This window comes from Oncorhynchus nerka, linkage group LG1 (assembly GCF_034236695.1).
Source record: "Oncorhynchus nerka isolate Pitt River linkage group LG1, Oner_Uvic_2.0, whole genome shotgun sequence".
In the NCBI taxonomy this organism is placed as follows: Eukaryota; Metazoa; Chordata; class Actinopteri; order Salmoniformes; family Salmonidae; genus Oncorhynchus; species Oncorhynchus nerka.
The window spans coordinates 7,326,083-7,350,986 of record NC_088396.1 but is presented as its reverse complement, the minus strand read 5'-3'; the positions used below and the strand labels follow the sequence as shown (position 1 = coordinate 7,350,986).

At 43.4% G+C, this 24,904-nt stretch overlaps 1 protein-coding gene across 5 annotated transcripts in view; it reads left to right on the top strand.

Moving 5' to 3' along the window:
• mycbp2 (MYC binding protein 2) overlaps positions 1-24,904 on the top strand; it is a 249,694-nt gene that overhangs the window by 212,703 nt on the left and 12,087 nt on the right. For 3 of the 5 annotated variants that reach the window (XM_065027423.1, XM_065027354.1, XM_065027284.1), the window contains exons 62-75: positions 5,344-5,568; positions 6,064-6,129; positions 6,474-6,713; positions 6,922-7,011; positions 7,136-7,216; positions 7,432-7,710; positions 10,086-10,369; positions 10,780-10,996; positions 11,283-11,384; positions 11,653-11,781; positions 16,721-16,853; positions 18,590-18,693; positions 22,344-22,532; positions 23,670-23,777. In XM_065027423.1, the coding sequence (XP_064883495.1) occupies positions 5,344-5,568; positions 6,064-6,129; positions 6,474-6,713; positions 6,922-7,011; positions 7,136-7,216; positions 7,432-7,710; positions 10,086-10,369; positions 10,780-10,996; positions 11,283-11,384; positions 11,653-11,781; positions 16,721-16,853; positions 18,590-18,693; positions 22,344-22,532; positions 23,670-23,777 (2,247 nt within the window). Of the gene's footprint in view, positions 1-5,343; positions 5,569-6,063; positions 6,130-6,473; positions 6,714-6,921; positions 7,012-7,135; positions 7,217-7,431; positions 7,711-8,828; positions 8,958-10,085; positions 10,370-10,779; positions 10,997-11,282; positions 11,385-11,652; positions 11,782-16,720; positions 16,854-18,589; positions 18,694-22,343; positions 22,533-23,669; positions 23,778-24,904 lie in introns of those variants that run through there. The other 2 variants (XM_065027490.1, XM_065027574.1) reach the window with 2 other exon arrangements.

The window sequence follows — 24,904 nt, the reverse complement described above, 5'->3', positions numbered from 1 at the left end:
GTGTCGCTGTCATCATTCTTGCTGCTTCAAGTTCAGTAGCCATACGTGCGAGATCAGGTGCGCATGGACGGAAAAGCACGGAGCAGTTATCTTTCCAAGGAAATGTACTTCCGAAATATGATTAGGCTATAGTTTACTACATTCCCTAGAAATAAAAATTGATCACCCATATTTCTCTGTTTTGAAAATCATCCCACTCCTAAAAGGTAGGCTATAAAAATAGCTCATGAGAAACTCAAACTATGCTCTCTTCAAACTACATCTAGCATATTCGCCGCTCAGCAAATAAAGAAACGGACCTTTTTCAGGACCCTGTCTTTCAAAGATAATTTGTAAAAATCCAAATAACGTCACAACTTCTTCATTGTGAAGGGTTTAAACACTGTTTCCCATGTTTGTTCAATGAACCATAAACAATTAATGAACATGCACCCGTGGAACGGTCGTTAAGTTACTAACAGCTTATTTATTTTTATTTATTTATTTATTTAACCTTTATTTAACCAGGTAGGCTAGTTGAGAACAAGTTCTCATTTACAACTGCGACCTGGCCAAGATAAAGCATAGCAGTGTGAACAGACAACAACACAGAGTTACACATGGAGTAAACAATTAACAAGTCAATAACACAGTAGGAAAAAAAAGAAAAAAAGAGAGTCTATATACATTGTGTGCAAAAGGCATGAGGAGGATGGCAAATAATTACAATTTTGCAGATTAACACGAGTGAAATAATCAGATGGTCATGTACAGGTAAAGATACTGGTGTGCAAAAGAGCAGAAAAGTAAATAAATATAAACAGCATTGGGATGAGGTAGGTAAATTGGGTGGGCTATTTACCGATAGACTATGTACAGCTGCAGCAATCGGTTAGCTGCTCAGATAGCAGATGTTTGAAGTTGGTGAGGGAGATAAGTCTCCAACTTCAGCGATTTTTGCAATTCGTTCCAGTCACAGGCAGCAGAGAACTGGAATGAAAGGCAGCCAAATGAGGTGTTGGCTTTAGGGATGATCAGTGAGATACACCTGCTGGAGCGCATGCTACGGGTGGGTGTTGCCATCGTGACCAGTGAACTGAGATAAGGCGGAGCTTTACCTAGCATGGACTTGTAGATGACCTGGAGCCAGTGGGTCTAGCGACGAATATGTAGCGAGGGCCAGCCGACTAGAGCATACTGGTCGCAGTGGTGGGTGGTATAAGGTGCTTTAGTAACAAAATGGATGGCACTGTGATAAACTGCATCCAGTTTGCTGAGTAGAGTATTGGAAGCTATTTTGTAGATGACATCGTCGAAGTCGAGGATCAGTAGGATAGTCAGTTTTACTAGGGTAAGTTTGGCGGCGTGAGTGAAGGAGGCTTTGTTGCGGAATAGAAAGCCGACTCTAGATTTGATGTTAGATTGGAGATGTTTGATATGAGTCTGGAAGGAGAGTTTACAGTCCAGCCAGACACCTAGGTACTTATAGATGTCCACATATTTTAGGTCGGAACCATCTTACAGACGATAGGCAATTAAGGTCACAGTTCTGAAAACTTAGGACACTAAAGAGGCCTTTCTAATGACTCTGAAAAACACCAAAAGAAAGATAACCAGGGTCCCTGCTCATCTGTGTTAACGTGCCTTATGCATGCCGCAAGGAGGCATGAGGACTGCCGATGTGGCCAGGGCAATAAATTGCAATGTCCGTACTGTGAGACGCCTAAGACAGCGCTACAGGGATACAGGACAGACCACTGATCGGACAGACCATGTGTGACAACGCCTGCACAGGATCGGAAAATCTGAACATCACACCTGCAGGACAGATACAGGATGGCAACAACTGCCCGAGTTACACCAAGAACGCACAATCCCTCCATCAGTGCTCAGACTGTCCGCAATAGGCTGAGAGAGGCTGGACTGAAGGCTTGTAGGTCTGTTGTAAAGGCATGTCCTCACCAGACATCACAACAACTCCGCCTATGGGCACAAACCCACCATCGCTGGACCAGACAGGACAATCAAAAAGTGCTCTTCACTGACGAGTTGCGGTTTTGCGTTTATCATTGAAGGAATGAGCGTTACACCGCGGCCTGTACTCTGGAGCGGGATCGATTTGGAGGTGGAGGATCCGTCATGGTCTGGGGCGGTGTGTCACAGCATCATCGGACTGAGGTTGTTGTCATTGCAGGCAATTTCAACGCTGTGCGTTACAGGGAAGAACTTCTCCTCCCTCATGTGGTACCCTTCCTGCAGGCTCATCCTGACATGAGTCTCCAGCATAACAATTAGAGGTCGACCGATTCATCGGAATGGCCGATTAATTGGGGCAGATTTCAAGTTTTCATAACAATCGGAAATCTGTATTTTTGGGCGCTGATTTATTTATTATTTTTTTAACACCTTTATTTCATCTTAAACTAGGTTGTCAGTAAGAACACATTCTTATTTTCAATGAAGGCCTAGGAACGGTGGGTTAACTGCCTAGTTCGGGGGCAGAAAGACAGATTTTCACCTTGTCAGCTCGGGGATCCAATCTTGCAACCTTACAGTTAACTAGTCCAACGCAATAACGACCTGCCTCTCTCTCGTTGCACTCCACAAGGAAACTGCATGTTACACAAATGCAGTAAACCAAGGTAAGTTGCTAGCTAGCATTAAACTTATCTTATAAAAAACAATCAATCATAATCACTAGTTAACTACCGTAATTGCTGGACTATTAAGCGCACCTGAATATAAACCGCACCCACTGAATTATTAAAAAATATGTATTTTGTACATAAATAAGCTGCACATGTCTATAAGCCGCAGGTGCCTACCGGTACATTGAAACAAATGAACTTTACACTGCCTTTAAACGAAACACGGCTTGTAACAAAAATAAATAGGCTTTAACGAAACACGGCTTGTAACAAAAATTAAACAGTAGCCTACCAAGAAAGTCATTGGTCACCATCTTCCTCCTCCTGTGCACTGAAACCACTGAAGTCATCTCCTTCGGTGTCGAAGTTGAATAGCCTCAGAATTGCTTCATCCGATGTTGGATCGTTTTCATTGTCGCTCTCGTCACTTTAATCCGGAGGCAAATACCCCGCTGAGCTCATGCTGCCCCTTCAACACGCAGCAGTCCAGCCTTTCGAAACCCGTTGATGATAGTGGATTTTTTGACAATGCTCCACGCTGTCAGGACCCACTGGCAGACTTGACCATAAGTTGCTCTTCGCATGCGGCCCGTTTTAGTGAAGGATTTCTCCCCACTTGTCATCCAAGCCACCCACTGAACAAGGAGCACCACCTTAAATGCACGATTTACACTGATGTCAAGTGGCTGCAAATACTTTGTGCCATCTGCTTTTCTTCCCTCTGAAAGCTGTTGTCTTTTTGCACTGAGTCAGTTCCTCACGCTGCTTTCCAACGTCTTATCATCGACTCATTAAGGCCAAGCTCCCGTACAGCATTTCTCCGTGTCTTTGCCATGATGAGGGTGACAAAATTACTACCGTAATCAGAATGATGGGAAGTTTGAGCGCGCTCGATTTACGTCACATTATGTGACGGTGCTCAGGTTTTTGGCGGCATGAATCTTGTGAAAGCGGGAAAAATCCATAAATTAGCCGCGTCATTGTATAAACCGCTAGGTTCAAAGTGTGGGAATAAAGTAGCGGTTTATAGTCCGGAAATTACGGTACACATGGTTGATATTACTAGATATTATCTAGCGTGTCTTGCATTGCATATAATCTGAGTGAGCATACAAGTATCTGACTGAGCGGTGGTAGGCAGAAGCAGGCGCGTAAACATTCATTCAAACAGCACTTTCGTGCCTTTTGCCAGCAGCTCTTCGTTGGTTGTGCGTCAAGCATTACACTTTTTATGACTTCAAACCTATCAACTCCGGAGATGAGGCTGGTGTGACCGGAGTGAAATGGCTGGCTAGTTAGCGCGCGCTAATAGCGTTTCAAACTTCACTCGCTCTGAGCCTTGGGGTGGTTGTTTCCCTTCCTCTGCATGGGTAACGCTGCTTCGAGGGTGGCTGTTGTCGTTGTGTTGCTGGTTCGAGCCCAGGTAGGGGCGAGGAGAGGGACGGAAGCTATACTGTTACACTGGCAATACTAAAGTGCCTATAAGAACATCCAATAGTCAAAGGTTAATGAAATACAAATGGTATAGAGGGAAATAGTCCTATAATAACTACAACCTAAAACTTCTTACCTGGGAATATTGAAGACTCATGTTAAAAGGAACCACCAGCTTTCATATGTTCTCATGTTCTGAGCAAGGAACTGAAACATTAGCTTTCTTACATAGCACATATTGCAATTTTACGTTCTTCTCCAACACTTTGTTTTTGCATTATTTAAACCAAATTGAACATGTTTCATTATCTACTTGAGGCTAAATGTATTTTATTGATGTATTATATTAAGTTAAAATAAGTGTTAATTCAGTATTGTTGTAATTGTCATTATTACAAATACTTTTTTTTTTTTTTAATCGGCTGATTAATCGGCATCGGCTTTTTTGGCCCTCCAATAATCGGTATCGCCGTTGAAAAATTATAATCGGTCGACCTCTAATAACAATGCAACCAGCCATACTGCTCGTTCTGTGCGTGAATTCCTGCAAGACAGGAATGTCGGTGTTCTGCCATGGCCAGCGAAGAGCCCGGATCTCAATCCCAGTGATCCTGTTGGATCGGAGGGTGAGGGCTAGGGCCATTCCCCCCCGGAAATGTCCAGGAACTTGCAGGTGCCTTGGTGGAAGAGTTGGGTAACATCTCACAGCAAGAACTTGCAAATATGGTGCAGACCATGAGGAGGAGATGCAATGCAGTACTTAATTCAGCTGGTGGCCACACCAGATACTGACTATTACTTTTGATTTTGACCCCCCCACCTTTGTTCAGGGACACATTGTTCCATTTCTGTTAGTCACATGTCTGTGGAACTTGTTCAGTTTGTCTCAGTTGTTGAATCTTATTATATTCATACAAATATTTACACATGTTAAATTTGCTGAAAATAAACAAAGTTGACAGTGAGAGGACATTTCTTTTTTTTGCTGAGTTTGTAATGGGCCACGTGAGAATTTCTGGTATTTGAACCTAATTTCTTTAGTTATTTTTGTGCATTTGATATTGCCTATAGGGTGTAAAATTGCTGGGACCATAGCTGGCAAGTGAGCTGTGTCACATATGCCTAAAATAACATTTAGATTGTAAAACCTTGTCTGTTATCCTATATGATTTTAAATGCATTGTATCCACTTGTGTGGCTGAAATTGACATTTCTATATTGTCCAATCAAATCGTATCTATCTATATAGCTGGGCGATGTTGAACGTCATTTGATCTTCCAGGAGCTGTGCCTGGTGACCTGTCTGAAGGACCTTACCAGTGTGGTGGACATCAAGACGTCCAGCCGTTCGGCCATGATCGGCAGCCTGACGGATGGCTCAACTGAGACCTTTTGGGAGTCGGGCGATGAGGACAAGAACAAGACCAAGTGCATTACCATCAGCTGCGTCAAAGGCATCAATGCCTCTAACATCACTGTGCACGTGGACAACTCCCGTGACATTGGGGTGAGTAGGGAGGGATTAAAGGGACATTTGTATTTGTATTTATTTATTGCCTTGGCAGCAGCTACTCTTCCTGGGGTACAGCGAAATTAAATTAAGGCAGTTATATACAATTTTAAAAACATTACAATACATTCACAACACATTAAGTGTGTGCCCTCAGGCCCCTACTCTACTGCCACATATCTACAACACAAAATCCATGTGTACATGTGTGTATGTTATCGTGTGTGTGCATGTGTCTGTGACTATGTTTGTGTTGCTTCACAGTCCTCGCTGTTCCATAAGGTGTATTTTTAAATCAAATGTTACTGCTTGCATGAATTGGAATAGAGTTCCATGTAGTCATAGTCTATGTAGTACTGTGCGCCTCCCATAGTCTATTCTGGACTTAGGGACGTGCACTCCAAAATCACATTTGTCAGATGCCACAATCTAAAATTAATTGAAAACTGTCTGTTTCATTGATATTAAAGGCGCTCTTCTCTAACTCCACAGAACAAAGTCACCTCCATGACGTTCCTGTGTGGCAAAGCCGGGGAGGACCTCTGCAGAATCAAACAGGTTTGGCCTCTTATTTCTATAGCCCAGCTCCAGGCATCTGAAAGAGTGGGTTTTTTGAATAAGGAAGGATTCTCTCTATTCCCCAGTGCATTACATTTGACCCAAACCACATTGGGCACTGGTCAAAAGCCTCTGGTTAAAAGTAGATTACTACATGTAGCTAACCACAGGATATGGCAAACTTACAGCAATTGAAGCCCTTCTGTACAATTTGTATTGCAATTTACTGTATGTTCATAAAAGCCATTTTCAGAAGAAAAAGGAGAAGCAGTACTAAACATTTTGATTCACCTTGGCATCAACACAACCTTCACTGACCAATCCCTTCCATCTCCCCTCTCCAGATGGACCTTGATTCGCGTCACATGGGCTGGGTGACCAGCGAGGTTCCTGGGGGAGACCACCATGTGATCAAGGTGGAGCTGAAGGGGCCCGAGAACACGCTGCGGGTGCGCCAGGTCAAGGTGCTGGGCTGGAAGGCTGGCGAGAGCATCAAGATCGCAGGGCAGATCTCGGCCAGCGTGGCCCAGCAGAAGAACTGCGAGGCCGAGACACTCCGTGTTTTCCGCCTCATCACCTCACAGGTCGGTTCACCTGTCAATCAATCGTACTATGAGCTCATAGGACCGTTCACCTGTAAATCACTCATAATATTACCTCACTGGTCGGTTGGCCAATCAGTCACTATGGGGCCAAAATGTTAATGTTTTCTTTCTCTAACACTTTAGGTCTAATAGAATTGGATAGGTTCAAGCTTTACCCTTGGTGTGCATGTGTTGTGTGTGTGTGTAGGTATTTGGGAAGCTAATCTGCGGAGATGCTGAGCCAACCCCTGAACAGGAGCAGAAGAACATGCTGTCATCACCAGAGGGGGAGGACAAGGTCAGGGGTCGTAGTGTATACCAGTGTTTCCCAAACTTTTTCAACCACCCCCTATTTCACACTGTCGTTTTACAAATAAAGACCAGAAAACAAACATGATATGTTATTGTTTACCTGTCATCAGGCGCCGTCAGACGCAGACCTGAAGGAACACATGGTGGGCATCATTTTCAGCCGGAGCAAGCTGACCAACCTGCAGAAACAGGTCAGTTGTCTGTGGAATACCTGGCCAATAAAGTACAATTAACTAAAATAGTACAATACAACTACAACAACACAAAATGTGATATCTGGCTACAGTAATCCTCAGTAGAAGGCTTTAAGGGTTCAAGCCCCTGACTCTGCTTCCCCTGTCTGTTATCTTCACACTTGGAATTGACTTCATATCCCTTTATCGCTTTCCGCTTCTTCCCCCTCCAGGTGTGCGCCCACATCGTCCAGGCCATTCGCATGGAGGCGACCCGGGTGCGCGAGGAGTGGGAGCATGCCATCTCCAGCAAGGAAAACGCCAACTCGCAGCCCAGCGACGACGACGCCTCCTCGGACACCTCCTCGGACGCCTACTGCTTCGAGCTGCTCTCCATGGTGCTGGCGCTGAGCGGCTCCAACGTGGGCCGCCAGTACCTGGCCCAGCAGCTGACACTGATGCAGGACCTGTTCTCGCTGCTGCACACGGCCTCGCCCCGTATCCAGAGACAGGTGGGGTGTACCCACAAAAACACTCAACACATAACAATAGTTATTTATTTACAGTTGAAGTCGGGGGTTTACATACACCTTAGCCAAATGCATTTAAACTGTTTTTCACAATTCCTGACATTTAATCCCATTAACATTTGCCTGTCTTAGGTCAGTTAGGATCACAGCTTTATTTTAAGAATGTGAAATTTCAAAATAATAGTTGAGAGAATTATTTATTTCAGCTTTTATTTCTTTCATCACATTCCCAGTGGGTCAGAAGTTTACATACACTCAATTAGTATTTGGTAGCATTGCCTTTAAATTGTTTAACTTGGGTCAAACGTTTTGGGTAGCCTTCCACAAGCTTCCCACAATAAATTGGGTGAATTTTGGCCCATTCCTGACAGAGCTGGTGTAACTGAGTCAGGTTTGTAGGCCTCCTTGCTCGCACACGCTTTTCAGTTCTGCCCACAAATTTTCTATAGGGTTGAGGTCAGGGCTTTGTGATGGCCACTCCAATACCTTAACTTTGTTGTCCTTAAGCCATTTTGCCACAACTTTGGAAGTATGCTTGGGGTCATTGTCCATTTGGAAGACTCATTTGCCACCAAGCTTTAAACTGATGTCTTGAGATGTTGCTTCAATATATCCACATAATTGTCCTACCTCTTAATGCCATCTATTTTGTGAAGTGCACCAGTCCCTCCTGCAGCAAAGCACCCCCACAACATGATGCCGCCACCCCCGGGATGGTGTTCTTCGGCTTGCAAGCCTCCCCCTTTTCCTCCAAACATAACGATGGTCACTATGGCCAAACAGTTCTATTTTTGTTTCATCAGACCAGAGGACATTTCTCCAAAAAGTACGATCTTTGTTCCCATGTGCAGTTGCAAACGGTAGTCTGGCTTTTTTTATGGCGGTTTTGGAGTAGTGGCTTCTTCCTTGCTGAGCGGCCTTTCAGGTTATGAGAACTCATTTTACTGTGGATATAGATACTTTTGTACTTGTTTCCTCCAGCATCTTCACAAGGTCCTTTGCTGCTGTTCTTCGATTGATTTGCACTTTTAGCACCAAAGTACGTTCATCTCTAGGAGACAGAACGTGGTGTTTATACTTGCATACTATTGTTTGTACAGATGAACGTGGTACCTTCAGGCGTTTGGAAATTGCTCCCAAGGATGAACCAGACTTGTGGAGGTCTACAATTTTTTGGCTGATTTCTTTTGATTTTCCAATGATGTCAATCAGAGGCACTGAGTTTGAAGGTAGGCCTTGAAATACATCCACAGGTACACCTCCAATTGGCTCAACTTAGGCTAATTGGCTATCAGAATCTTCTAAAGCCATGACATCATTTTCTGGAATTTTCCAAGCTGTTTAAAGGCACAGTCAACTTAGCGTATGTACATTTCTGACTCACTGGAATTGTGATACAGTGAAATCTGTCTGTAAACAATTGTTAGAAAAATGACTTGTCATGCACAAAGTAGATGTCCTAACCAACTTGCCAAAACTATAGTTTGTTAACAAGAAATGTGTGGAGTGGTTGAAAAACGACTTTTAATGACTCCAAACTAAACAATTGTACCTGTTGCAAAAGTGGTAGAACTTAGGTCACAAAGTTAGTATCTTCCAAAACTGAGATTTGCGCGATTTAAACAATCTCAAGTACATCATTTTTTCTTGGGTTGAGATTTGAATCCTGCCCACGTCTGGCAGCACCCGAACAACTAACCTACAGTCCGCCCTTTTTCTTTACATACAGCAGAGCTAACCAATTGAAGCATTAACACACAGCGTCTCGGGACTAGTTTGATGAGACTTGTTTGTTATAAAAGGCTTGGGTTTTTCCAACTCAAACATCCTCACATTTGTGAGAGAACTTTAGCGTCACAAACATAACAAAGATAGGGAAATGCTCGGAACTTGGGATTCTTGACCAATCACGTTCATGTTGTCATACGTTCGTTCGGTGGCTGTGGATATTTCAAGTAAAGTGGATCACATATTTTACGTTTACAGTTTACTCATATAGCAGATGCCCTTATGCAGAGCGATTTACGGTAGTGAGTGCATGCAGTTTCGTACTTTTTTCGTACTAGTCCCCCATGGGAATCGAACCCACAATCCTTGCAAGCTGCATGCTCTACCAACTGAGCTACACGCGACACAGAACAGTACACTATTAGCAAAAATGACACACTTCAAACTGTTGCGTCAGTCATGGCTTCTAGTGTTTGTTTATTTTTTAAACAAGGCTAAATCAGTGAGGTCAGCCCCACTTTAACATCCGTAAAGCTGAAGAGAGTCTCTGCATGATGTATATCACTCCAGCCATTTAATAACATTGACTACATGGCTATCCTTTCTCACCCTTCACCCGTCTTTCCCAGGTGACCTCTCTCCTCCGTCGTGTCCTCCCAGAGGTGACACCCGTGCGCCTGGCCAGCATCATCGGCATCAAGGCCCTGCCGCCTGCCGATATCAGTGACATCATCCACTCGACCGAGAAGGGTGACTGGAACAAGCTTGGCATCCTGGACATGTTCCTGGGCTGCATTGCCAAGGCACTCACCGTGCAACTCAAGGCCAAGGGAACCACCATTGCCGGCACTGCGGGCATGGCGGCAGGCAAAGGCATCACTACTGTCACGCTGCCCTTGATTTTCAACTCCAGGTGAGACCACAACTTTGTGATTTACCGTCATGAGGCACAATTTTTTTTTTTTTATGGTCCAAAAAGTTGTGAATTATGACTATGTGGACTTGTCCAATAAGAAAAGCTTGCTTTTGTTTTACTTTGCAAGACGTGAGATGACCCATGTCATCTCACAAAAACGATTCATGACTTCGTCGACAAACATTTTGAGATATTCTCAAACCAATTGTCAGATGTGATTTCTCCTGATTGAACAGGAATTTTCAATATAATGTCGTTCAAATGTATTTATAAACCCCATTATACATTTTACTGACATTCTCTTGTATTCATACATTTCTGGAATTGGCCTATATATATACAGTACTTGTTTTGCTGATCTCTGTAGTATTGTGTCCCATAATGAACACATTGGTCTCCATGTTCAGCTACATTCGCCGGGGGGAGAGCCACTGGTGGATGAAGGGATCCACTCCCCCTCAGATCGCTGAGATCATCATCAAGCTGGTCAAAGACATGGCTGCCGGACACCTGTCGGACGCCTGGTCTCGGGTGACGAAGAACGCCATCGCTGAGACCATCATCGCCCTCACCAAGATGGAGGACGAGCATCGCTCGCCAGTCCGTTGCATCGCCACCACCCGGGTACTGCTGTTCTCATATCACACGACCATATTGTGTGTGTGTTTACCAGACCTGGGTTCAAATGCAATTTCATTACTTTCACATTTCATAGTATTCAGATTCATTTTTGGAAAATACAAGTAGTTAAATATTGGAATGTAAGTGTATTTAAATAACAAATAATGAAAATACATGTATTTGAACCCAGGTCTGGTGTTTGTGTGTATTGTGTGACGGATGTGTGTTAGGTTAGTGCGTGTGTTTGAGTACATTTTTAACCTCTCTGTCCTTTCTCTCTGTACTGTAGTTGTGGCTTGCTCTGGCCTCTCTGTGTGTGCTGGACCAGGATCATGTGGACAGGCTGTCCTCAGGCCGCTGGATGGGCAAAGACGGACAGCAGAGACAGATGGTAACTTATTAGCCTCATAGAACACGTGCATTTTGGCAAAGCAATATAGACTCAATCTTTTTTTTTTTTTTTCTGAATTGTAATCTGTTAAGATTATACATAAATTAATGGATTTTATTTATAGCACTCCAAATCGCATTCCTTACAAATCCAACAATTTTACATTTAGCTATACACATTTTACTGTTCTGGGTGGATGAATTGAGGGAAAGTTGTCTCGAGCTGTTCAGGTCATAACCGTAAAGTCTCGTTGTGCTCCCGTCCACAGCCCATGTGCGATAACCATGATGACGGCGAGACAGCAGCCATCATCCTGTGTAACATGTGTGGTAACCTGTGTACCGACTGTGACCGCTTCCTCCACCTGCACCGACGCACTCGCTCCCATCAGAGACAGGTCAGTAGTACCCACATTCACCTGTAGGGGGCACTCTGCCCCCAGTCATATAAGCTAGACTGGGAGCCTGTCGAAGTGTCGATGTTTCTTTTACCAGAATTTTACCAGACATCAGTATGCATTCGGTGCGTAACCCATTATAGTGTTTACTCACTGTGCTTAGAATGCAGAAATCACATTTTGATTATGGTCATTAATTTTAACAGAATAGAAATTAGCCTGTAAAGTTGTAATAAAGTAGAACGGTGTTCTTATACCAACATGGACCAACATGAAAGGTGTTATTGTCTTCATCCCTACTATAAATGCGCCGAAAACAGTGAAATGCTTACTTACGAGCCCCTAACCAACAATAGTTGTTGACTTCTGTAACCATGAAAGCCTCGGTTTCATGCATGTTAACATTAGAAGCCTCCTCCTAAGTTTGTTTTATTCACTGCTTTAGCACACTCTGCCAACCCGGGTGCCCTAGCCGTGTCTGAATCCTGGCGTAGGAAATCCTGAAATTTCCATCCCTAACTATAACATTTTCCGACAAGATAGAACTGTCAACGGGTGGGGAGTTTCAATCTACTGCAGAGAGAGCCTGCAGAGTTCTGTCATACTATCCAGGTCTGTTCACAAACAATTTGAGCTTCTCCTTCTAAAAATTCACCTTTCCAGAAACAAGTCTCTCACCGTTGCCGCTTGTTACAGCCCCCCCTCAGCCCCCAGCTGTGCTCTGGACACAATATGTGAATTGATTGCCCCCCATCTATCTTCAGAGCTCGTGCTGTTTGGTGACCTAAACTGGGACATGCTTAACACCCCGGCCGTCCTACAGTCTAAGCTAGATGTCCTCAATCTCACACAAATTATCAATGAACCTACCAGGTATAACCCCAAATCTGTAAACATGAGCACCCTCATAGATATCATCCTGATCAACCTGCCCTCTAAATACACCTCTACTGTCTTCAACCAGGATCTCAGCGATCACTGCCTCATTGCCTGTGTCAGTAACGGGTCTGCGGTCAAACGACCACCCCTCATCACTGTCAAACTCTCCCTAAAACACTTCAGCGAGCAGGCCTTTCTAATTGACCTGGCCCGGTATCCTGGAAGGATATTGACCTCATTCAGTCACTAGAGGATACCTGGTTATTCTTTAAAAGTGCTTTCCATCTTAAATAAGCATGCCCCATTAAAAACAAATGTTGATCCAAGAACAGATATAGCCCTTGGTTCACTCCAGACCTGATTGCCCTTGACCAGCACAAAAACATGTGGCGTACTGCATTAGCATCGAATAGCCCCCGCGATATGAAACTTTTCAGGGAAGTTAGGAACCAATATACACAGGCAGTTAGGAAAGCTAAGGCTAGCTTTTTCAACTGGAAATTTGCATCCTGAAGCACAAACTCCAAAAAGTTCTGGGACACTGTAAAGTCCATGGAGATTAAGAGCACCAGCTTCCCACTGCACTGAGGCTAGGAAACACTGTCACCACCGATAAATCCACGATGAAAATTTCATTAAGCATTTTTCTACGGCTGGCCATGCTTCCCACCTGGCTACCTCTACCCCTGTCAACAGCCCTGCACCCCCCACAGCAACTTGTCCAAGCCTCCCCCATTTCTCCTTCACCCAAATCCAGATAGATGATGTTCTGAAAGAGCTGCAAAATCTGGACCCCTACAAATAAGCTGGGATAGACAATCGGGACCCTCTTCTAAAATGATCCGCCGCAATTGTTGCAACCCCTATTACTAGCCTATTCAACCTCTTTCGTATCGTCTGAGATCCCCAAAGTTCGGAATGCTGCCGTGGTCATCCCCCTCTTCAAAGGGGGAGACACTCTAGACCCAAACTGTTACAGACCTATATCTATCCTACCCTGCCTTTCTTAGGTCTTCGAAAGCCAAGTTAACAAACAGATCACCAACCATTTCGAATCCCACCGTACCTTCTCCTCTATGCAATCTGGTTTCAGAGCTGGTCATGTGTGCACTTCAGCCACGCTCAAGGTCCTAAACGATATCATAACTGCCATCAATAAAAGACAATACTGTGCAGCCGTATTCATCGATCTGGCCAAGGCTTTCGACTCTGTCAATCACCACATTCTTATCTGCAGACTCAACAGCCAGGTTTCTCAAATGATTGCCTCGCCAGGTTCACCAACTACTTCTCAGACAGAGTTCAGTGTGTCAAATCGTTGTCCTGTTGTCCGGACCTCTGGCAGTCTCTATGGGGGTGCCACAGGGTTCAATTCTCGGGACGACTATTTTCTCTGTATATAGCAATGATGTCGCTCTTGCTGCTGGTGATTCTCTGATCCACCTCTACGCAGACGAAACCATTCTGCTGCCCACCTGTCCATCATCACTACTCTGGACGGTTCTAACTTAGAATATGTGGACATCTACAAATACCCAGGTGTCTGGTTAGACTGTAAACTCTCCTTCCAGACTCACATTAAGCATCTCCAATCCAAAATGAAATCTTGAATTGGCTTCCTATTTCGCAACAAAGAATCCTTCGCTCATGCTGCCAAATATACCCTCATGAAACTGACTATCCTACCGATCCTTGACTTCGGCGAGATCATTTACCAAATAGCCTCCAACACTCTACTGAGCAAAATGGATGCAGTCTATCACAGTGCCGTTTTGTCACCAAAGCCCCATATACTACCCACCACTATGACCTGTATGCTCTCGTTGGCTGGCCCTCACTAAATATTCGTTGCCAAACCCACTGGCTCCAGGTGATCTGTTAGTCTTTGCTAGGTAAGGCCCCGCCTTCTCAGCCCAGTTGTCACCATAGCAACACCCACCCGTAGCACGCGCTCCGGCAGGTATATCTCACTGGTCATCCCCAAAGCCAACACTTACTTTGGCTGCCTTTCCTTCCAGCTCTCTGCTGCCAATGACTGGATCGAATTGCAAAGATCACTGAAGTTGTGGACTTATATCTCCCTCACTAACTTCAAGCATCAGCTGTCAGAGCAGCTTTCCAGTCACTACCTGTACACAGCCAATCTGTAAAAAGCACACCCAACTACCTCATCCCCATATTATTATTATTTTTGCTCCTTTGCACCCCCTTATCTCTACTTGCACATTCATCTTCTGCACATCTATCACTCCAGTGTTTAAATGCTAAATTGTAATTACTTTGCCACTACTGCCTATTTATTGCGTATTTATTGTTTTGCACTGCTTTGCTTTATCTTGGCCAGGTCGCAGTTGTAAATGAGAACTTGTTCTCAACTGGCCTACCTGGTTAAATAAAAGTGAAATAAAAAATTGTACAAAGATTGCACTTTTGCTAGCAGATTGGAAGGAAGTGGGGGTTTATTCGATTGCCTACGAATTCTCAGAAGGCAGCCTGGCCACCGGCCCCTTTTCTCCGCCTCTTCACGCAATTCACGGGTATCTGGGCCTGTTCCCAAGAAGCAGTATATCGTTCGCATCGGCCTCGTCAGAATCTTTAAAGGAAAAAAGTCATCGCAGTCCCGATGTCCAGAAGTTATTTTCGCTCATAACAGTTGGTAGAGGCAACATTATGTACAAAGTAAGTTTTTAAGAAAGTTAGAAACAACACAGAATAAACAAACAAAAAAATACAATCGGTTGGGGGCACGTAAAACGTCTGCCTTCTTCTCCGGCGCCATCTTAGATGAATATCGTTTTTAAAAATGTAAAAAACATTTAGTTCAGAAAACACATCCCGATCCATGCCCGATCCATGAAAAACAGCACCAGACCATTATTCCTCCTCCACCAAACTTTACATTGGGGCAGGTACCGTTCTCCTGGCATCCGCCAAACCCAGATTTGGTGAAGCTTGATTCATCTCTTCATCTGTTTCCTGAGACGCCCACGGTGCTTGCGGAAGTTGTCTGAAGGACGAGGGAAGTTACTCACTCAGACTGCTGGCTCAAAATCATGAAAAGAATAGTCAATCAGGTTTGCTGATTGAATGTGACGAGATCGTAATATCTGCTTGAGTCAGAGTCTGCACCAAGAGGTGTTGCAACGTCCTTTTCCCAAGGGGTCCTTTCAACAGATACTCCTTGTGGATGACTGTGTTGCATCCAGCATAAGGAAAAGACAGTGTGGTCAGTGGAGACGGCACCTGTGACCACATTTGGTTGTTTTTCCATCAGTGGGACCACACGATCCATCAGTCCGCTCCTAGTAACAAGCGATATGTCTTGGAAGTGTAGTTTCAGCATGAGTCTCAATGTGAGAGGCGAGGTAGTCTGAGTGAAAACTCGAAGGTTAGTGTTGCATCGTTCCGTATTTAACCAACGTTTAGCTGGGTTCAAAGCCCTTTTGAGATCATTGAACAATGTTTGAGAGATGAGTGATATTGTCGAGCCTGAATCAATTAACGCATCACAGGTTAAGCAGTCCTCCAGGACTGTTTTGAGGTATGGCCTCTGAGTTGCGTTTTGTTGTCATATTCTCCACAAAGTGGAGTGGTTGTTTTCAACGGTGTGATGTCATTTGTGTTCATGGTTTAAACAGATCGACGTATCTTAGTTTGAGTGGAATTGGCTTTTGCGATGGTGTTTACCTTGTGCGTCGCAACATTTGTATCTGAGTGTATAGTCCAAGCCCATGGGCTTGTTGCTTGATCGAGCGGGCCCTGGCTATGGTTTCAAGTGAGAGCCGGGGTAAGTTGATTGTTTACGTCCTCGCAAATGCCTAGTCATGGTGACTTATCTCTTTTTCTCAAATTTTGGGCGCTTTTGTACTTCTCTTAGCAGAACTTCTAGAGCATCGGTTTTGTTGTGATCATCATTGAACCTATTGTTGCACTTGTTACCTGACACTTTGTGTGGGTTGGGTGCAGGAACATAGCGATCACGTTGATTGTAGCGGTAGTCGTTACGCTGTGTGTAATTTAACATGGCGGTATCCCTAGTCTCCCTGCTGTTTCTCTCCAGGTGTTTAAGGAGGAGGAGGAGGCAATCAAGGTGGACCTCCACGAGGGCTGTGGGAGGACAAAGCTCTTCTGGCTTATGGCTCTGGCCGACTCCAAGACCATGAAGGCCATGGTGGAGTTCAGGGAACACACAGGTAACAGAACCTATCCAGACCCTTTTCTGATCATGTCAGTGTAGATCTGAGAGGGACTGGATAGATGTAATCAAGAAACAACCCCTAGCTAGCCATTACCCCCTAGACACTTGTGTAGATCTGAGAGGGACTGGATAGATATAATGAAGAAACAACCGCTAGCTAGCCATTACCCCCTAGACACTTGTGTAGATCTGAAACGGACTGGATAGATGTAATCAAGAAACAACCCCTAGCTAGCCATTACCCCCTAGACACTTGTGTAGATCTGAGAGGGACTGGATAGATATAATGAAGAAACAACCGCTAGCTAGCCATTACCCCCTAGACACTTGTGTAGATCTGAGAGGGACTGGATAGATGTAATCAAGAAACAACCCCTAGCTAGCCATTACCCCCTAGACACTTGTGTAGATCTGAGAGGGACTGGATAGATGTAATCAAGAAACAACCCCTAGCTAGCCATTACCCCCTAGACACTTGTGTAGATCTGAGAGGGACTGGATAGATGTAATCAAGAAACAACCCCTAGCTAGCCATTACCCCCTAGACACTTGTGTAGATCTGAGAGGGACTGGATAGATATAATCAAGAAACAACCCCTAGCTAGCCATTACCCCCTAGACACTTGTGTAGATCTGAAACGGACTGGATAGATGTAATCAAGAAACAACCCCTAGCTAGCCATTACCCCCTAGACACTTGTGTAGATCTGAGAGGGACTGGATAGATGTAATCAAGAAACAACCCCTAGCTAGCCATTACCCCCTAGACACTTGTGTAGATCTGAGAGGGACTGGATAGATAAAATGAAAAAACAACCGCTAGCTAGCCATTACCCCCTAGACACTTGTGTAGATCTGAAACGGACTGGATAGATGTAATCGAGAAACAACCCCTAGCTAGCCATTACCCCCTAGACACTTGTGTAGATCTGAGAGGGACTGGATAGATGTAATGAAGAAACAACCCCTAGCTAGCCATTACCCCCTAGACACTTGTGTAGATCTGAAACGGACTGGATAGATGTAATCGAGAAACAACCCCTAGCTAGCCATTACCCCCTAGACACTTGTGTAGATCTGAGAGGGACTGGATAGATGTAATGAAGAAACAACCCCTAGCTAGCCATTACCCCCTAGACACTTGTGTAGATCTGAGAGGGACTGGATAGATGTAATCAAGAAACAACCCCTAGCTAGCCATTACCCCCTAGACACTTGTGTAGATCTGAGAGGGACTGGATAGATGTAATCAAGAAACAACCCCTAGCTAGCCATTACCCCCTAGACACTTGTGTAGATCTGAGAGGGACTGGATAGATATAATGAAGAATCAACCCCTAGCTAGCCATTACCCCCTAGACACTTGTGTAGATCTGAAACGGACTGGATAGATGTAATCAAGAAACAACCCCTAGCTAGCCATTACCCCCTAGACACTTGTGTAGATCTGAGAGGGATAGATGTAATGAAGAAACAACCCCTAGCTAGCCATTACCCCCTAGACACTTGTGTAGATCTGAGAGGGACTGGATAGATGTAAGCAATGATGACATTTAGAAGTTAAAGTGGAGCTACTACTTTGTTTTTACCTTTCAAATTTTTTACAATCATAAGACGTCACAGACTGTCATGACTGTGTATAGCATCTGTCATGTGATTTTTATGACAAGGTGATGTATTCCTTCTCTAGCCTTCTCTCGTGCATAGCTAATGCTCTGCCTCTGTGTGCAGGGAGACCAGCCTCCAGCAGCTCAGATGCCTGCAGGTTTTGTGGCACCAGGAACGGCACCGAGCTCTCGGCTGTGGGCAGTGTCTGCTCTGACCCAGACTGCCAGGTACCAACTAGAGGTCGACCGATTATGATTTTTCAACGCCGATACCGATTATTGGAGGACCAAAAAAAGTCGATAACGATTAATCGGCCAATTTTTGTATTTATTTTTTATATTTGTAACAATGACATTTACCACCATACTGAATGAACACTTATCAATAAAATCCATTTAGCCTCAAATAAATAATGAAACATGTTCAATTTGGTTTAAATAATGCAAAAACAAAAGTGTTGGAGAAGAAAGTAAAACTGCAATATGTGCCATGTGAGAAAGCTAACGTTTAAGTTCCTTGATCAGAACATATGAAAGCTGGTGGTTCCTTTTAACATGATTCTTCAATATTCCCAGGTAAGTTTTAGGTTGTAGTTATTATAGGAATTATAGGACTACGACTCTCTATACCATTTGTATTTCATATACCTTTTGACTATTGGATGTTCTTATATGCACTTTAGTATTGCCAGTGTAACAGTATAGCTTCCGTCCCTCTCCTCGCCCCTACCTGGGCTCGAACCAGCAACACAACGACAACAGCCACCCTCGAAGCAGCGTTACCCATGCAGAGCAAGGGGAACAACTACTCCAAGTCTCAGAGCGAGTGACGTTTGAAACGCCATTAGCGCGCACCCTGCTAACTAGCTAACACCAGCCTAATCTCGGGAGTTGATAGGCTTGAAGTCATAAACAGCGCAATTGCTTGAAGCACAGTGAAGAGCTGATGGCAAAACACACGAAAGTACTGTTTGAATGAATGTTTACGAGGCTGCTGCTGCCTACCATCGCTCAGTCAGACTGCTCTATCAAATCATAGACTTAATTCTAACATAATAATACGAGCCTTAGGTTATTAATATGGTCGAATCCAGAAACTATCATCTCAAAAACAAGACGTTTATTCTTTATTCTTATTCTATAGTGAAATACGGAACCGTTACGTATTTTATCTAACGGGTGGCATCCATACGTCTAAATATTCCTATTACATTGCACAACCTTCTATGTTATGTCATAATTATGTAAAATTCTGGCAAATTAGTTAGCAACGAGCCAGGTGGCCCAAACTGTTGCATTATATCCAATTTCACCGGGTTAATATTGCCTGCTAACATGGATTCCTTTTAGCTAAATACGCAGGTTTAAAAATATATACTTCTGTGTATTGATTTTAAGAAAGGCATTTATGGTTAGGTACAGTCGTGCAACGATTGTGCTTTTTTCACAAACGCGTTTTTGTTAAATCATCCCGTTTGGCGAAGTTGGTTGTCTTTGTTAGGAAGAAATTGTCTTCACACAGTTTGCAACAAGCCAGGCGTCCCAAACTGCTGCATATTACCCTAACTCTATTGCAAGAGAAGTGACACCATTTTTCCTAGTTAAAATAAATTCCTGTTAGCAGGCAATATTAACTAAATATGCAGGTTTAAAAATATATACTTGTGTATTGATTTTAAGAAAGGCATTGATGTTTATGATTAGGTACACGTTTCGCGAATGCCACCGCATCGATTATATGCAACGCAGTACACGCTAGATAAACTAGTAATATCATCAACCATGTGTAGTTAACTAGTGATTATAATTGTTTTTAATAAGATATGTTTAATGCTAGCTAGTAACTTACCTTGGCTTCTTACTGCATTTGCATAACAGGCAGGCTCCTCGTGGAGTGCAATGTAATCAGGTGGTTAGAGCGTTGGACTAGTTAACTGTAAGGTTGCAAGATTGAATCCCAGAGCTGACGAGGTAAAAATCTGTCGTTCTGCCCCTGAACAAGGCAGTTAGTTAACCCACCGTTCCTAGGCCTTCATTGAAAATGAGAATGTGTTCTTAACTGACTTGCCTAGTTAAATAAAGGTGTAAAAACAAAAAAAGACATCGTCCAAATCGGTGTCCAAAAATACCGATTTCCGATTTGAAATCGTCCCTAACTAATCGGCCATTCCGATTAATCGATCGACCTCTAGTACCAACCACTCACAACATAGTCAAAATTATTTTAGTAACAGATTGGATCTATATAGCTAGCTCTTTCAGTGTTCAACACTTAGGCCATACAGTTATATATTTTTTGTTTGTATTTTAGATTTTTTTGTATTTTACCCCCTTTTTTTACCCCCAATTTCGATCTTGTCTCATCGCTGCAACTCCCCACCTGGAGCGGGAGGCGAAGGTCGAGTCGTGCATCCTCCGACCCGCCAAACCGTACTTCTTAACACCCGCCCTCTAAACCAGAAGCCGGCCACACCAATGTGTCGGAGGAAACACCGTTCAACTGACAACTGAGGTCAGCCTGAGGTGCCACAAGGAGTCGCTAGAGCGCGATGAGCCAAGTCAAGCCCCCCCACGGCCTAACTCGGACGATGCTGGGCCAATTGTGCGCCGCCCTATGGGACTCCCGATCACGGCCAGTTGTGATACAGCCCGGGATCGAACCTGAGTCTGTAGGGACACCTCTAGCACTGTTATGCAGTGCCTTAGACCGCTGTGATACAGCCCTGGATCTAACCTGAGTCTCTAGTGATGCCTCAAGTGCTGTGATGCAGTGACTTAGACCACTGCGCCACTCTGGAGGCCCCACAAATGTAATGTTTAACTGATGAAAACCATTTTTAAAGAGAGGTGAGCAAAAATATTTTAATAAAAATTAAAAAGTGGACCCTCTTGTTAAAACTACCTTAGTTCAACACCTAGCGACCTATTACAGAAATGGAAGCCTCTTGTGGAGACTAAAAGAGGCATAGTTCAGCCATAATCAGAGAGGAAGATCTATCTTTATTAGAAGCTTGAGAACATTATTTTTTCTCTAATCGTGCAATTTTTTTAAATTGAACTTTTCATATATCTATGTATTTGTTATGTTTCAGAAAAGTGAAAAGGCACATCCTCGAGGGGGTCCAGGCTCGCAGGTCGATCTTAATGTACTTTAAAACGACTAAAACCAAATCTAAACTGTGTAAAAATGATAAATGGATCATTCAGTTTCTTGACTGTGTGCAGCTCGTTAATAATCTCTGAAATGAAAGCTTGACATTTAGGGACAATGTTGGGCAACATTACTTTAAAAGTAATTACAACATGACTTACTATGGAAAGTAACATGTTACATTTACTTTTGCCTTACTAAAAAACAGAAACCCCTCTGAAGATGCCTTGCGCATGTTGGTCATTCATTCTTATGCCTCGTAGAGGAGGAACACTACCTTTTGAATGGCTACCGTCCATAGCCAGGGTTTCTCACACTCGCTCCTGTTTATTTCAATCAACTGATTTTCTTCTATGAACTCTAACTCAGTAAAATCACTGAAGTTGTTGCATATTGCATTTAGATTTTTGTTCAATATATATTATTTAGTTGAATTATTTGTACACAAGTAAATGCATATATAAAACCAACCTGACATAGTAAAAGGTGAAGCTCAAATACAATGGCAACTGGCTACCGGTGTTGTATTGTTTTATACACACATACAAAATTATTTTAAATTCTACAATTCATGAATTTAATTCCTTGTAACTCACTAATTTTGACCCCCGACTCTGCTGTACAGTATTGCACTGCAAAGGGTGTTGCTATTGTAAATGCACTTTCAATAAAGTGGATTTGATAAAGCCCATCGTCTGACCCTCACTCTCCTCCGTGCCCTCTGTAGGAGAATGCCAAGCTGTCGTGCAGTAAGACCCAAGCATGCGGCCACCTCTGTGGCGGGGTGAGAAATGAGAAGGGCTGCCTTCCCTGTCTGCACGGCTGCAACAAGAGCGCAGGCTGCCTGAAACAGGACGCAGACGACATGTGCATGATCTGCTTCACTGAGGCGCTCTCTGCCGCTCCCGCTGTCCAGGTACACAGAATTACATTTTATTTCACCTCTATTTAAACAGGGAGTCATGCTGAAACCACGGTCTCTTTTGCAGATGAGCCTTGCATGAACGCATCAATAAACATAAAATTACACAATGCATGAAAAGCACACACAAAACACGGAAAGCAAAACACAAGCATATGAAACAAACACATTCTTCAGTAAAAAGGCCCTGAATTGGACTGAATTGCGGTCGAGGCACCAACTTTAAGGAATTTTGGACATCTCCCCTGAGTTAAATAAATCTGCTTGATATTAATAAAAAATGTAAGCAGATTTACTTAACTCTGTGGAGATAGAACGGATCTCCAGGGTTATCCATCCCTGATTCCGGGACTGCGATCTTGTCTGAAGCTGAACAAGTTTGTATATATTAAGGATCGCAGCTACGCTTCCTGGGGTCCAGCAATATTAAGGCAGTGATATACAATTTAAAATATTACGTGACATTACATTTCATAGCACTTTTCACAACACATTAAGTGTGTGACCTCAGGCCACCGCTCTACTATCACATATCTACAATACAAAATCCATGTGTACGTGTGTATATAGTGCCTGAACAATGACGTAAGGTACGGCAGAAGTTTATGCAAAAGGGCTTTATCGACCGAGAGCACTGCATTGATCTACGCTACTTCAACGAGGGCCAGCCAACCTTCTGATAAAATGCAAAATTGTGTATACTGAACCTTTTGCCCTCACTAAAGCACAATGCGCTATGATAAACTGCATCCAATGGCTTCAATACTGTGGCAGCTGCATTTACAGTATATAGACGATACAAATACTATTGTTGATAGTATTATATTGTATCTCTATGATACTAGCTTTATTCAGACAGTGACTCACACCTGGGTTTATTAGAATCTGTTTTCTTTCAAATACATTTGAGGGGTTTTTTGCCTGCCTGGAGTGCCAGATGGGTGGAATTTGAACTTGTGGGACTGTTATATTAGTTTCAACGCCCCAGGCGGGTTCAATCATGTTTAGCTAAAGTGTTTGAAAATAATACAAATTCTATTTGAACAAAGGACCTTGTTTGTCTTTAGGCCATAGATGTGTTCGAGGTCAGGTTCCAAATGTTCTATGTGTGGGTTCTGTTCTTTTCCTCAGCTGGACTGCAGTCATGTGTTCCACCTCCAGTGTACCCGTCGTGTTCTGGAGAACCGCTGGCTCGGGCCCAGGATCACCTTCGGCTTCATGTCCTGCCCCATTTGCAAGGTACTATTTAACTTATGTAGCCCCGCCCACTTGACCCTAGCCATTTCGAAAGTGGTTGTCTTTCAACATCCGGCCCATTGACACACAAGCAAAACCATAATTAAATAAGAACTAAATGTGTTGTTTTCACATAATATAAGCACTTGGAAGCCGACGTTAGCATAATTAGCATTCCTGGAAACGTAACATGGCGGGTTAGCTAGACTAGCTTATTAGACTCATGATCATTCTCCATACAGGCTGTATTTCTTTTCAATCGAAGATCAATGCTTGAAAGGGCAATGTTGTTAGACACAGAATACCAATGGCAAAAGACAGAAACGGTGCAGAAATGTTTTTATGTAGATAACATTCGGATATTTGCAATCTGTTGTGCTACAAATTTAACTAGCTAACCCGCCAGTTATTATTTTATGGGAATGCAAATTATGAGTGCTTGTACTTTTTTCAGATGAAATCAGTTGATGAAGGCTGAAAGTGAAGGTTTTAACTATTACTTAAATAAAATGTAGTTTTTAATAGTGAGCAAGCGTTGAGCCTTATCCTTTTCAATAACTTTTCTCACCAGAGAATTACAAGATCTTTCAAATTCTGTGCAAGTTATTTAATTGTTTTGACAAATGTAATTTATATCTAATCACATCACCAGCTGTGTATCAATGCGACAACCGCAGAAAATTGGCTGTGCCCTTGTTGCCAGGCTATGGTGAATATAATACCAATCTCCAGTGTCGCCCTGGAACATCTAGTAATACACAGTCTCAAATATGGTCTAGAACAATGGGAGAACATCCCGCCCGTTTCCATTGGTTTATCTTCCATCTATTCCCTCATAAATGCACCAAGTATGGATTAGATCTGTTTATTGATTCGCTGGTTTAGTTCACCAGGTTGGTTTGCTGGTTGTGTTGCTTTGTATGGAGGGCTCGCCCCTTTTCAGGTTTTTTGTCTATTTTACTGACATGCACTTGTCACTAGTCTTGCACACAAGGCATTTCTAGCCATGTGTTTAGCAAAAAAAAAGTGGTATTCCATAGTTACGCTCCCCCTTATACCAGAATTGAGGCTCTCTGTTACCATGCGCACAGTATGTGCAGCGCGCAGGTACCCTATGATACCTGATACGC